Source organism: Myotis davidii, unplaced genomic scaffold (genome assembly GCF_000327345.1).
Source record: "Myotis davidii unplaced genomic scaffold, ASM32734v1 scaffold1530, whole genome shotgun sequence".
NCBI classification, from domain to species: Eukaryota; Metazoa; Chordata; class Mammalia; order Chiroptera; family Vespertilionidae; genus Myotis; species Myotis davidii.
In genome coordinates this window covers 42,095-56,228 of record NW_006281749.1, presented here as the reverse complement: position 1 = coordinate 56,228, position 14,134 = coordinate 42,095, and the positions used below count along the sequence as shown (strand labels likewise).

At 52.5% G+C, this 14,134-nt stretch overlaps 1 protein-coding gene across 1 annotated transcript in view; it reads right to left on the bottom strand.

The window, feature by feature from the left end:
• Positions 1 to 292: 292 nt before the first annotated feature.
• SEZ6L2 (seizure related 6 homolog (mouse)-like 2) overlaps positions 293 to 14,134 on the bottom strand; it is an 18,785-nt gene continuing 4,943 nt past the window's right edge. Inside the window, exons 6-19 of the mRNA XM_015570602.1 lie at positions 10,335 to 10,520; positions 9,504 to 9,672; positions 8,691 to 8,852; positions 6,846 to 7,048; positions 6,270 to 6,408; positions 5,497 to 5,693; positions 4,992 to 5,379; positions 3,645 to 3,695; positions 2,610 to 2,848; positions 2,335 to 2,526; positions 1,799 to 1,837; positions 1,500 to 1,617; positions 1,295 to 1,391; positions 293 to 846 (exon numbers count right to left, since the gene is read on the bottom strand). Coding sequence (XP_015426088.1) covers positions 817 to 846; positions 1,295 to 1,391; positions 1,500 to 1,617; positions 1,799 to 1,837; positions 2,335 to 2,526; positions 2,610 to 2,848; positions 3,645 to 3,695; positions 4,992 to 5,379; positions 5,497 to 5,693; positions 6,270 to 6,408; positions 6,846 to 7,048; positions 8,691 to 8,852; positions 9,504 to 9,672; positions 10,335 to 10,520 — 2,210 coding nt within the window. The 3' untranslated portion in view covers positions 293 to 816. The remainder of the gene's footprint in view (positions 847 to 1,294; positions 1,392 to 1,499; positions 1,618 to 1,798; positions 1,838 to 2,334; positions 2,527 to 2,609; positions 2,849 to 3,644; positions 3,696 to 4,991; positions 5,380 to 5,496; positions 5,694 to 6,269; positions 6,409 to 6,845; positions 7,049 to 8,690; positions 8,853 to 9,503; positions 9,673 to 10,334; positions 10,521 to 14,134) is intronic.

Below are 14,134 nucleotides of genomic sequence, written 5' to 3'. Positions count from 1 at the left end.
AAACAGGGAGGGAGGAGGTGGGACTGCTGTCAGCTACTGCCTGGCGAGAAGAGGCTACAAACAGCAGCCTTGGTGGAGAGAAAGCTGAGGCCCAGAGGGACTTGTCCCAGCTGGTCCTTCTCAAAGGCTGACCCTACAGCCAGGCTTTTGACCCCTTGACATTGCTCCGAGCCCAGTCTTAGATCCCCCCCCTCCCATTGTTCCCCTTTCCCCAGCTCTCTCTCCAGAGGCCACCATCACCCTCTCCATTGCTCAGGGACCCACCTTCCCACACCCCACCAGCCCAGTTACAAATGGTGATTTCCAGTTTATTGCTCAAAAACAAAAATCCAGAAGCAAAGGTGGAGAGACTGTGGGTTGAGTAGATGGCAGGAAGGGCACAGGGGCCTTGTCCCGGCTCCCCCTTCATCCTTCTGACCCTCCAAGCCCAGGGGTTAGGCTGGGGGCCAGAGCATCTGGGAAGGTCAGAGTCTTCATGGCCAAGGGAACAGCGGAGCTCTCGGGGGGCAGTCCTTATGAGGTACCCTGGGCTGGAGGGGCCCCAGGCGTTGTAGTGGAACTGAGTTCCCATGCCAGGATCCAAAAGCCAGTAGGGTGGGGGAGGCCCCTTATTTGGCAACTGAGAAGAGGAGGTTTTGGGTGACAGGATGCTGGTTTATTTACTGTAGGGTCCCCAGGGCCAACAAAGCCCCCTTGTGGGACCAGGAGACTATTTACACAACAGGAAGGAAGGAGCCAGAGACCAGGTCCTGCACTCCTCCCGCCCAGAATGAGGAGGGGAGGGACGTCTGGGTCCTGCAGCCTTAGTCTTGGGGTTCAGATGGAAACTTCATACTCCCGTGTATCCTGGAGACAAAGAGATGGGATCAGTTGCTGGAGTGGGATGGTGGTGGAGGAGGCAGCAACATGGGAGTATGAACACAGGGAAGGGGAAAGAACCTGGACTTTTCAGGTAACATCATTGGTGGTTTGGGCACCATAGGGTGGAAATGGATATGCTTGGTTCATCCTACAGCATATTAAAAGCACATAAAAACCAGAATTTCTGGATTGTCTTGAACAATCTGGCAATTGGGCCTGTTTCCATTATGGACTAGGTGGGGCACACATTCTCCAGGGAGCCAAGGTCCTCACCACTCCCTACTGTTCACACCTGACTCGCTTGTTCATTGATGTGGCCTTTGTAGGCAGCTGAGTTTGAAATTCCCGAGACAGATTACAGACACCATGAGAGAAGTTATGGCGTCCTGGGGGAGCTGGGAGTGGGCACTCCAGGGGCAGGGGCAGGGCTCACCCCAGCTTCATACAGTGGATTGCTGAAATCTGACTCCACGGTGATGGGGCTGTAGGAATGGGAGCCCGAGAAGCCAAAGAGGGATTTTCCCTGCAGCCTGGGAAGGGAGGAGATGGAGAGGCTTATAGAGAGGTGAGCCCCCAACCGCACCTCACCCTCCAGGCAGGCAGGATGCCCACCCCACAGCTCCCTGGATGGTACTTACTTGGTGTAGTATATGTAAACGCCACAGCCCAGGACAATGACCAGGCCTAGGGGCAGCAGGATGGCCAAGGCGAGGTTCCCTCCCTCCAGCTGTCTTGATGGGTCTGTGGTCTGGGTCACTGGTGGGAGGGGGAGAGGTCATTGAGCTGGGGCTGGGCCGAGCCCTGGGCTCTCCCAGCCTCCTGCCCTGGGCCCTGAACCCTGGGCCTCGCCCCTCCGGGGCCTGGCCTCCTGCCCCCAGCCTCTGCCTTGCCCTCCCGACTCAGCCAGGCCTGGGTCTCCACCTGTGCCCTCACTGACCTTCCAGTTTTCGGTTGTCCTGGAGCTCCTCATAGGCCACTGCAGGGAGAGGAGGGGGAGGGGACGGGGTCTGAGCCAGGGAGGGAAGGAGGCTGGGTAGAGGGCAGGAGCCCAGTGGGGCTGGGCTGGACAGCTTGGTTCTCTGCCCGATGCTTAACCTAAGCTTTGTCTTTCTCTTGGTGGGGGAGAGGGAGGAGGAGTCAGGGCAGGGCCTTCTTCCTCCCCCTGCAGGCCCCTTGAAGTTCCGGGATCCTAACCCTGGGCAGTCTAAACCATCCAGGTCTGTAGAATTATCAAAAATAGGGAAACTGAGACCTTTCTAGAGGACAAGAGACTTCTAAACCAAAGCCCCTTCTACTGCATCCCTTAGGATCATTTCTCGACCATGGCTCCCTGGACTTCTGGGTGAGAGCCCACAGGAGGCGAACGGGAGCTCGGCAGGGTGACCATTGGTCTCGAATTTGCTGCCTGACTTTCTCAGCCCTGTCACTCCCCAAACACTGCTATGCCCGCTCCTGCCCTGCCTGCCCAGGCACCTTTGCAGAGTGGGGGTTGGCTGGTCCACTGTGAGGGGTGGCCGGGCACACAGGTGATGGTGACCTCGCCGATGAGCTCGAAGCCCTCATAGCAGAAAAAGCGCAGAGACTCGCCCGCCTGGTAGTGATGCTTGTACAGCGTCTGATAGCCGTTCTCCGGCACCCCTGGGTTCAGGCACGGCTCGTACTTCACTGCAGGGAACATGTCAGTCACATGCCAGTTGCACTGCTGAGCAACCCACCCAGCCATCCTTCCCAGGTGTCCCCCGACTCACAGGCGCACTTGGGGACCCGGTCACTCCACTTGGGGGTGCCTGTGTCCCGGCTGTAGCAGGTGAGCACGGCGGCTCCCTCTAGGCTGTACCCGGGCAGACAGCGGTACTGGACATGGGAGCCAACAGGGAAGCCAGCGTCCGAGGTGGTACGGTGCCCATTGGTGATCTCACCAGGATCAGCACAAGTCATGACTGTTGGCAGGAGGGCGAAGTCAAGGGGAGCTCGTGCCTTAAAAGACCTCCCAGAAGCTCAGGGCTAGGAGATGCCTGAACCCCCTACTTCCCACTATTTCCTCAGAATGAAGGGAGCAGGAGTTGGAAAAACTTATAATTCAATGCGTTTTATATTTCTGGCTTCTTCGGGAACACAGTGATTGGGGAAACCTAGGCCCCATCCTAGGATAAAATGTTAAATATTTAACCACTGCACTGAGCGTACCAGCTAAAGCCCCGCAGTGTCAGCCCTGCATGGCAGCCATCGGCAGAACAGCAGCTGCCCGCCGGCTCCTCTCCCTCTCGGCCTTCCCAGCGCACTCACTGCTCACTAACAGCGCCTGCCTGGCCCCTGCAGGTGTTGAGTTTACAACCTTGTGGAAGAGTCATAATCACAGCCATTTCTTATATACAGACTTGTGCAAGGCATCCTGCTAAATGTTTACAAACATGATATAAACTCTGATTAAAAACAAAAACAAACAAACAAAACAGGAAAAAAAACCTCACCCTGGCCTGTGTTTCTCAGATGCTATTGGCCCGAGGACCGGAGGTTCTCGGGTTCGATTCACTTCCCAGCTGGAGCAAGTGTGGGAGGCAGCTGGTCTATATGTCTCTTACATCAATATTTTTCTCTCTCTCCCCGTCCCCCCTCACCTGCCTCAATGTCTCTGAAAATTCAATGGGAAAATATCCTTGAGTCAGGATTCAACAACAACAACAAAAACTTGATATATACTCTGATGATCCTGAGGTCAGTATCACTGTCATTTGCCTTGGGGCCCAGGGCTCAGGGCAGTCAAATGATTAGCGCACAGTCACTCAGGGAACGGCAGGGCTGGAACCCCTCGGGCACAGCTGTGGAGCTCTGGGCTGAAATTCAGAGATTTGGGTCTCAGCTCAGCTTTGGGCTCATTTGGGCAGATTCCCTCTTGAGCCTGGAGCAGCTGGGCTAGGCCTCCCCACTCTGGACCCTGCCTCCATCCTTTTCTGTCCCTGTCCCTGTCCTGTCTGGGAAGCTGTGTCAACTAGACTTGTGTCCAACCCAAATCTGGCCTCCTGAAACTTTTATGCTCATGGGCCCCACCAGTGCCCCCAAGGGCCAGCTAGACCTACAATCCCTTATTCCAGTAACAGGCTGCTCCAAACAGGGAGAAAGTGACACGATGCCACCCCTTTTTGCTCTTCTAACAGATAAAATCTCCCAGCTCCGTTACTTATTTATTTTTAAAGTGTGTTGATGTTGTTTTAAAATAAGTTTTTATTTATTTTTTTTTAAAGGGAGATGGAAAGAGATGGAAAGATCGTTCAGGTGCCTCCTGCATGCCCCGTACTGGGGATCAAATCCAAAACTCAGGCATGTGCCCCGACCAGGAATCAAACAGGTGACTTCTCAATTCATGGAACAATGCTCAACCAACTGAGCCACACCAGCCTGGCTCCCAGCTCCTTAAATATCACCGCTTCTGCCCTGGCCGGTTTTGCTCAGTGGATAGAGTGTTGGCCTGTGAACTGGAGGGTCCCGGGTTCGATTCCAGTCAAGGGCACATGCCCGGGTTGTGGGATCCATCCCCAGTGGGGGCCTTGCAGGAGGCAGCCGATCCATGATACTCTCTCATCGTGGATGTTTCTATCTCTCTCTCCCTCTTCCTTCCTCTCTGAAGTCAATAAAAAATATATTAAAAATAATAATAAAAAAATAAATATCACCGCTTCTGTGAAATGTCCTGCCTCTTCCCTGGGACAAATAACGCCCCCCTCTTCCCACAGCCCTTCTTCGTACTTACAGCAGCCATTACTTACTGTTACAGACACCAGGCAGTGTGTGAAAAACTTCATTTGCTCTTCACAACCCCCTATTCCTACTTCACTGGTGAGAAGCCACGGCTCAGAGATGTTAAGTATGGTGGTTACCACTCTAATACCTTGAGTTGTTTAACTAGCTGTCCCTCCCTCAGGCTGTGAACTCCAGCAGGGTAGGGAGGGCCCCAACCCCTCTGTGTTGGGTCTCAGCTCAGCCCAAATCCAGCATGGGCTTCACTGACTGCCCAGGCCCTAGCAACGTGACTCCCTGTAATGTCACAGGCTGGGGGCTGAGACCCTGGCGCAGGACCTAGAACGGGAGCGAGTAACCAAGCGCTGATGGGGCGGGGCCAGAGAGGGTAGAATTAACGAAGAACAGTGGAGGGGCCTTGGAAAGATGAAGCAGGACCCAGAGGAAACGGGGTCCGAGACCAGAGCAGTGCCAGAGAGTGGGAGGCGGCCCGAGAGGGTGAGACTGAGGTCCAGAGGGCACAGTTTCGGGTACCAAGGGCATAGGGCGGAGCGACCCAGAGAGAAGGGACGGAACCTGGACAGGATAGGGGCGGGGACAAAGGCCGGAGGCGGGGCGCAGAGGGAAGTGGGCGGGGCCCCAGCGGAGCGTGGAGCCCGAAGGGCTTTCCCGGTTCGCACTGATAAGTGAGCACGGTGCCCCGGATCAGGTCCCCGTGGGAAGCCGTCCTCCAGCCCCACTCCGGCGGTGGCAGCTCGGGGCACGTGTCGTTCCTGGGGACCTCTGCCGGGTGGAGACGGCTAGTTCAGGGGCTGCTCTGCGGCCAGGGCACCCGTCCAGCCTCGTGGGGCCTCGCTCCTGCTGGAACCCTGCCCATCCGGGGACCCCAGACGTCGGTACCTTTGAAGTGCAACACGAAACCCTGGCCCAGGCCGGGGTTTGGGGGACCGGGCGGCGCCTGGAACTGCAGCGTGAGATCCGGCCCAGAGGAGAGGAGGCGGCGGCGCGGCTGAGGTCCCCGCAGCTGGGCCAGGACTCGGGCGCTGGGACCGTCCCCGTCGAACAGTGTCAGCATGTCCCCTTCGCGCACATTCAAGCTGCAGGGAGTAGGACCAGATATGGAGGCTGGACTACGGTCCGATCCGTCTGGCCCCTCCTCCGTCTTGGCCAATTACGGGCTTCTCTCTGCTGGTCTCTCCAGGTTCCACTAGTTCTGCGGCTCCTCGTGCTCTTGATCATCCCGCCCAACTCCAGGCCCCGCCTGAGGACCGGCTTTTGGCCACGCCCGCTTCCGGTTCTGTCCAGTCCCGTTAACTACCTCATATCAAGTCAGCTCACTGCACTCTCCCCACACCCACTTTAGTTCTGTTGGTGCTGCAGCAACTTGGGCCTGGGTCCCGGGCCCCAGTGGGAGATTCCAGACCAGATGCCCTTTCCCACAATAGCCCGGAGGAAGGCCGTTTGTCCAAGACTGGCTGACTAGGTGTGTACCCAGGTCTACCTGACCCCCACACCCGCGTCAGGAACCTTTAGTCTCCTCATTCACCAGACCACACATTCACCCAGTCCTGGGTAGACACAGGAGCTACCAGGCTGGGGGTGCAGGCTAGTGTGTTGTTACACCAGTTTGCTGAGCCCACACCCATTCCATCCTCTGCGGCACCCAAACCTACATCTCAACTTGGAGCAAGATGCGCTTCTCCTCCTGGACATGGAGGCCCCACACGCAGTCCTGGCCGGGGCTATAGCTCTGGGGCCAGTCTGGAGAGAGCACCACACCAGCCGGCTCCGACAGCTCCCCTCCGCACATGGCTAGGGTAGAAAGGGTGTCAAATTCAGGACCCAGGTGGCGTGTAATCTCCATTTCACCACAATCCTCACCACTCCCAACTGTATGCACCAAGACCGCCTCACGGGTTCCCTGCTACCTGTTTTTTTCTTCCACCCCTAGTCCTGCTGCATCCAATCCCCAGCCCTGCTCTTAATTAACCCCGCCCACTCTCCAGCCAGTCCAGCACTTGGCCCAGCTCCACTTCTAGCTGTTGGAGACATTTGGGTTGTGACCCCTGGATTCTGAAACAAGCCCGCCAATCATTTAGTTCTGAAAACGAAGTCTCTGAAAGGGACAGAGATTACCCAAGGCCTGCGTTTATTAGGTTGGGGTATGCAGGTCTCCGTGAATGGCCTTCCTAGGATTCCCAGCTCGGGGGGTAATCACTGAAGGTCTTACTGGGATATGGAAGGCTCACCCTTGCAGGCTGGCTCGGAGTCATTCCAGTGGGGTTCTGTGGGATCCACACATTCGATGGCGTTGGGGGGACCAGGGGGCTCCAAGGCATATCCCGGGAGGCATGAGAAGGTAGCCAGCGCCCCTGGGCGGTACTCAGGGTCTGTGGTGGTGACATTGCCGTGTGCCAGGAAGGGGGCGAAGCAGCGATCTTCTTCAAAGGCTAAGGAAGAGTCAATCACACACATTAAGCATTAGGACAGGCCTCAAGGGGTCTCCATTGGGAACTTGGGCTGAAATTCAAGTGTTGCTTGGCCACTCAGTGGGCTGCTTAAAATTGAATGCCTTTGGACTTAGCTTTCACTCTCCAGTTTCCCTAAAACCCTAACAGTCCTTCGTACATTGATGTTACCTCCCCAGCCTCTAGAGGGAAGCCCCTAGGCTAGTCAAATCCTAGCCACCGTTACACAGATGAGGAAACTAAGGTCCACAGACAAAAAAAAAAAATTTGCCCATGGTCACACAGTAGGGCAGTGGCAGAACCAAGTCTGAAACCCAGGTTGCTTGATTACCAGCCACAAACACTTGCCTCTGGAAATTGCAAAGGAGGGGGCAGGGGGGACCGTGCCCCAGGACACTGGCTCATGGAGGTGTGTTCTCTTCTCAAGCATAACTGTTGGATTCTGATAACCCCTGATGATCCATGCTGGGCTGGCACCCAAAAGTGCAGCTGACACAAAAGCTGTGTGTTGACTTTGGACTAAGTCAGGAAAATGAACATTTGTAGAGCATTTTTGTTTTCCCACCTGACCATACCTTGGCTGCAAAATTCTCTGAGCTAAGATGTCAATACCTGTGATACCGAACAGGCGTCCGATGCTCCTGAGTCAGCAGTGGCCCACACTGTGGGGGCAGGCCTCCAACCTGGGCATGCTCCTTGCACTCTCAGAATAGAACATGCAATTTATTTTGTAGATTCACTGTCTATCTCACTGTTACTTAACCTTATAAGGTATCATGGCCAAATCCTACACATCCATTAGAGCCCAGAGCCAATTCCATTTCTCTGATTCTCAGAAATGAAATGAATAAACCCTTTGATTCATTTCATTTCTGAGCACTTCACTTTCTTTGTCTCTCTCCTGCTACTATTTGCACACATCCTCTGCTACAGCCACACTGAAATCCTGTTTCCCAAACATGCCTTTCTCTACCTCTTTACCATTGCTCACACCATTCCTTTCACCTGAAACATTAATTCCCAATTTCTCTCCTTTAAAATTATCTCCATCTGTAAGGCCCAGCTCAAATGCCCCGGACCTCCTTATTTCCACCAGTCCAGCATCCAATCCCCCTTCCTTTTGGCACACATGCCTCCCCCACTTCCACCATCAGGTTCAGTTGGGGCCAAGGAGGGATGGCCTCGTGATGTGGATCTGCATAATCTGCCCCTAGCTATGGCGATTGGCTCAGGCATAGGCATATGACCTAAGCCAGGCCGTCAGAACATTTCCTGGCATTTTTCGCTGACGCCCTTGGGAAAGTGGTATGCTTGCTCTCTTTTTGATAGAGTTACTCAGTTGGTAGTATGTTAATTTGGCACTGCTGGGTTCACCACAAACTGAGTGCTGGAGACTGAAGCCAACACAGAGGAGAGAACTGAGAGGTTAAGGTAACCGGTCCCTTGGCTCTGTACCTGGATCCAGCCATAGGTGAAGCTTAAATAGAAAAGGCCGCCTCAGGAAATCAGAAGGGGCCCATATGAAGGGATCCTTGTCATTTTGGGTGGGGAGGCAAGTCAGGTTTCAGGAATCCAAACACGGAGATGAGCAGGGATAGAGTATGTTCTTGTGACCGTGTGTGGGCATCAAACCGGAGGCTTAGCAGCAGGGGATTGGCAGGAGTCTCTGAAAGCAGCTCCACATAGAGGGACTGGGCGTCACTGATGAGGCCCCGCTCAGGGACATCATCCATGTCAGAGTCATAGATGACCGGGGACAGGGGACTGCCCCCTGAGCGCACCATCAACCTGGAGTGGACAGAGGGTGGCCAGGAGCTCAGTTTCCCCTCAGAAGCTGCTTCGTCTCTTACCCGCTCTTCTTGTTTTCTTATAAGTACCGCGCGCTCACCGGCTGTGCCACTGGAGCGCCTTGCTTATTTTCATAGCTATTGTTTTCCAACATTAATTATGTGCCATGTACTTAGCTAAGCCTTTACATATTTTATCATGTTTAATGCTCACAGGAAACCTCTCATTTTATAGATGAGGAAATTGAAACCCGGAAAGATTAAGTAGCCTGGCTAACGTCACCTAGCAACTACTGGGCAGAGCTGGGATACCAGTTTGTTAGATAAATAATATGATGACGACGACCATGGCAAACACATTTCTAGTGCTTACTGTGTGCTGGGCACACTAAGCACATTGCATGTCTTAATGCATTTATCCTCACAGGAAACTTGCGAGAGAGGTACTATTACCTCCATGCTGCCAATGAGGAAACGGGCACAGAGAGGCTGAGAGATTCATCTAAGCTTCCACGGCTACTGTCAAAGAAAAAGGACTAACCTGTGTTTGACACAGACCCCAACTGGGACCCACCCAAGGTCTGTCTGTCTCCCACTGCAGCCTCCCGATCTCCCTGAGGTGGGGACTCTGACCCCAGGCCCAGACCCTCACCGGTCATTGTCCTCATCTAGCGAGACCCTCTCGAAATGCAGGTGCAGCCGGCGTCCCTCAGCTGCTTCGATGACCCAACGGCAGGTGAGGTTGGGCCCTGCAGCTCCCCCGGGCTCAGGTGACACGATGCGGCCCAGTGTAGCATTGTGGATGGTGCCACCACAGGATGCTGTGGGCAGAGGAGGGGCAGGGTAAGGTGACCTGTCCTCCCAATCTTCAGAGCTGCTGCATCCACACCTTGGCCTGGGACCTGGCCTCAGCATGGCCTCTGCCCTACATGCCCACCCCAGAGAACAGGACCTTTTCCAGGGTACTGCCCAGGTGGGCACCCAGACCTGGAATAAGAAAACCCAGAGTGGACACCCCCAGAACAGAGATTCCACCAAAATGAAGACATGCTGGGATGGGTAACCATGGGGGAGCCCCGTAATTTAAGCCCTCAGATGGAAAATCTTCAAGTTGGGATCCCCAGGAGGAACTCTTCAGGATAGAGACCCTCCCACAGTTTGAGACTCCAGCCCCCCACCTCCCCGCCCCAAGAATGGTTTCTTCTAGGATGAGGAGTCTCCAAAAGAAGGGACCTCCAGAACGGTGACTCCCAATATGGAAACCTTCCAGGTGGGACATTCCCGGATGAAGATCCCCCATCGATGGGGACTTCAAGGATGGAGACCTCAATGTAAAGAGCTCCAGATGGAGGCCCCAGGATAGCAACTCTTCAGGGTCCAACTCTTCAAGATGGGTGTTCCCCAAAGATGGAGACCCCCAAGAGAACCCTTCCAGTGGGGTTCCTAGGACAGAAGCCCCCACCTATTGTGGCAGGAGACTCACCCATGCAACTGGGGGGTTCACCGCTCCAGGCCGGCCGGGTGCTATTGAGGCAGATGAGCGTCTCCTCACCATGCAGCTGGTAGCCTGAATCACAGTGGAAGGTGGCCGTGCCCCCAGGGTGCAGGTCTGTCACACTCACGTCCCCATGGGCTGGCCGGGGAGGGAAGCCGCAGCTCAGGAGGTAGGCTGGAGCGGGAGAGCAGGGAGGAGGGGGGTTCATTTTCCATTCACCCTCCCAGTCCCCCAGCACTTCCTCCCTCTTTCCAGGACCCCCTGGGGGCACAAAATGGTTCCATACTGGAGTCCTCACATGGGCACACTGTCTCATGAAGAGCTCATTTCAACATCTCTTATCTCCTCTAATCTTTGTAATGTACCCACTTTGCCCTTCACTTGATAGATAAGGTACCTGAGACTCAAAGAAATTCTGGATCCTAGAATTCTTTTGCTGTGTGACCCCAGGCAAATCAATTGACCTCTCTGACCCCATCCAGCTCTAATAATAACAAATAATATAATTGCAGAGCTTCTTCGCCTTCCAAAGTGAGTTCACACAGTGCTTTTGAGGTAGTCAGAGAGACACTGTGACCTATTTCTAGATGCAGCCAATGAGCATTCAAGTTATTCAGTGCATTTTCTCCCCTCTACACACGCAGTGGACTTCCACTGAGATACACTAGGGTATTATGCCCTCAGCTTTCACCCAGAGGAACCAAATGAAACTCCTCTAGAAACTTTGACTATTTCACCATTAAAGGACTTCATACTCACGGCTCCCTAAATGAATCTCCCCATGTAGGTGAAATGCTAGGGCAGTGATGGCGAACCTATGACACGCGTGTCAGAGGTGACACGCAAACTCATTTTTTTCATTGATCTTTCTTTGTTAAATGGCATTTAAATGTATAAAATAAATATCAAAAATATAAATCTTTGTTTTACTATGGTTGCAAATATCAAAGAATTTCTATATGTGACATGGCACCAGAGTTAAGTTAGGGTTTTTCCAAAATGCTGACACGCCGAGCTCAAAAGGTTCGCCACCACTGTGCTAGGGGAAGCTTTGCTTTCATTAAAGAACTGTTTTGTCTTTTCCTTTCTTGTTGTAAGAACTGTGTAATCTCTCTATTATTTTCGCACTGGCCGCTAGGAAGCTCAGAACCAGATTATGGCTTATCTCTGGCAACGAAGGCTTGTCCACAGTCTATTTTCTCAGCTTTAATAAACATTACCTGATACCAATTTTTTCTTACTTATTCTATTTAATTTTATTGCTTGAATTCTTTTTTGAAAGTCTCCTGAAATTCCTGTAGAATCATACGAGATAAAACAAAGAAATAGAAAGTGACTCGGTAGTAAATTATGGACTCTGAACTTGATCTTGACAGAGCTCTGTGTGTCTGTTTCAGACCAGGCAGAGCTCATCGAGAAGGGCTTCTTGGAAGAAATACATCAAAGCTGGGTCTTGTAGGAGGGGAAGACTACAATTAGCAGAGGGCTTGGGAGATACCAGCTTGCCTAGGCCTTTGCTTTTTTGGACTCTCTAGCCCTCAGTGATTCTGTAAGAGACCTGGTCTCTCCCTATATTCAAAATTCAACAAGTAGTTCCTTGGCAGGGTCCTGGGGAGAAAAAGATGAAAAGACTCAGGCCTTACTCTTTGGGAATCTACAGACTACTGGGATAGACAGACATAAAAACACCGTTCTAGGAAATGTTGATTTGAATAAATGTTAGCCTCTGTGATGGCTCTCCAGGACCAAGAGAATCGAGTCTCAGTACTTTATTTATTTATTTATTGTTTTTTTAGGTCTCAGTACTTTAGATCGACATTCAAGCCCCACAGCAGGGTCCTGCCCAGCACATCCACCTCCAATTCTCATCACCTACGGCCCATACAGTATATCCTACATAGTATAGGTTGTGACTCCTTATGGTCTCACCTCCATGGTTTTTCACACCATTTCCCCTACCTTCAAGGCCCTCTCTGGCTTTTTCTAATCTTTCAAGGAGTAACTGATGTGCCATCTCTTTCAGGAAGGCTTCCTGACCCTTTCTCTCCGCAGTAGAGTTGGTTGCTTTCTTGCCTATACACAGTCCCACACATATCTATATATATAAAAGCCTAATATGCAAAGTGACCACTAGGGCATGGCATGGAATGAAGGAAGGCCCTGGCCAGCAGCCTGCAGCTGCTAGGGACCCTACCCATGCACAAATTTCATGCACTGGGCCTCTAGTAAGTTTATAATCACATTAACCACTGTCTATTCCCATTAAGAGATGGAACCAAGCCTTATTTATTTTGTCTTCTAAAAGCCTGGCCTAGCTGGTCAATTGGTGCAGCCAAGCAGCAATGTGACAGTGCAAAGAGCACTGGTTTTGGAGACAGGCAGATCTGAGTTCCAGATAATAACTTATTAGCTATATGACCTTCAGCAGGCAACTTCGCCTCTAGGGCCTCTAACCTATAACTGGCAATAATAATCCCTATCAATAAGGATTGGCCTTTAAGTGAAACAAACAAACAAACATGCAAAGCAGCCAGCATATAAAAAGTGCTCAGATAATGTTAATCCCTGCGTCTCACCAGCCGTAATTAATGAATGACTGGGAGTCAGGGAATCGCAATTCTGACCCTGCAATGAATTTGCAGGTGACTGAGCAAACCACATTACCCGAGTCTTTCTCTTCCTCCCAGAGATGGAGTTGACAATGGCCACCCCCAGGGTGCTGTGGGAAGCAAATGAAACAATAGTTGTTGGGCTTGGGGTGAGGGGTGATGGAGACTTTGGTCTGTCAGAGAAGCTAATGAGGCCACGCTGGACCAGAGGCCCAGCTAGGGCACATTTGGAAGGGCTTAAACAGGGTTTTGGTCCCAAAGGTGCCTGGAGAAGCTGTACAGCAGGGAAGACAGAGATAGGAAATGAAGGCCAATTTATGAGGTAACCCTGCTTCCCCAAATGTTCTACTTAGCCTAGAGTCCTATTTTCAATGCCCCAGAGAAGTGGCTGCTTAACGGAGGCAGCAGGGGAACATTCTGTAATATCTGAAGTCCAACCCTCTGCCCGAGGCCCTCAGGCATGCCCTTGCTCCCCAACAACTATATATGGCCCTGACTACCAACTGTGTGCCCTCAGTTCACTGGTCTCTCCACGAATAGGTCTGGCGCTGGGTGCCTCCACCTTGCACATATGAGTCCCTGGAGCAGGTCCCCAGTGGAAGCCTCAGAAAGGCTGGAGAGGGTATGAAGTGGGGATATAAGTTGTGTGTGTGCCCTGGGAAAGGGGTATGGGGTCAGCAAAGCTAACAAAGGGGCAGGCAAGGCCATGAGGTGTATGAAAGGGACATTGACTCAACCCAGTTTCCTTGTCTCTGAGGAGCATAGGAAGGCTTTTTTGAGAGGCAGCGGTGTGTGGAACGGGACAGTGGCTGGGCCCTCTGCACACATGTACACATGTATGCGAGGACACACACTTGCATTGTGGGAAGGTTCCCCGTACACACAGGCGAGTGTGGGTATACACGTGTGTAGGTTGTCTGTGGGTAGATGCTCATGAATGCAGTCATGCACGAATATATTCCCCTTCCCTGCCCCAGGAGTAAGCAGGTTCTTTCTTGGTCTCAAATCCGAGGCTGTCACTATCCTACTTTAAATACTTCAAAATAGCCGAAACCAGTTTGGCTCAGTGGATAGAGCGTCGGCCTGCGGACTGAAAATGGAACTCCCATTTGACCCTGTGATCCCACTTCTAGGAATATATCCCAAGAAACCAGAAACACCAATCAGAAAGGATATATG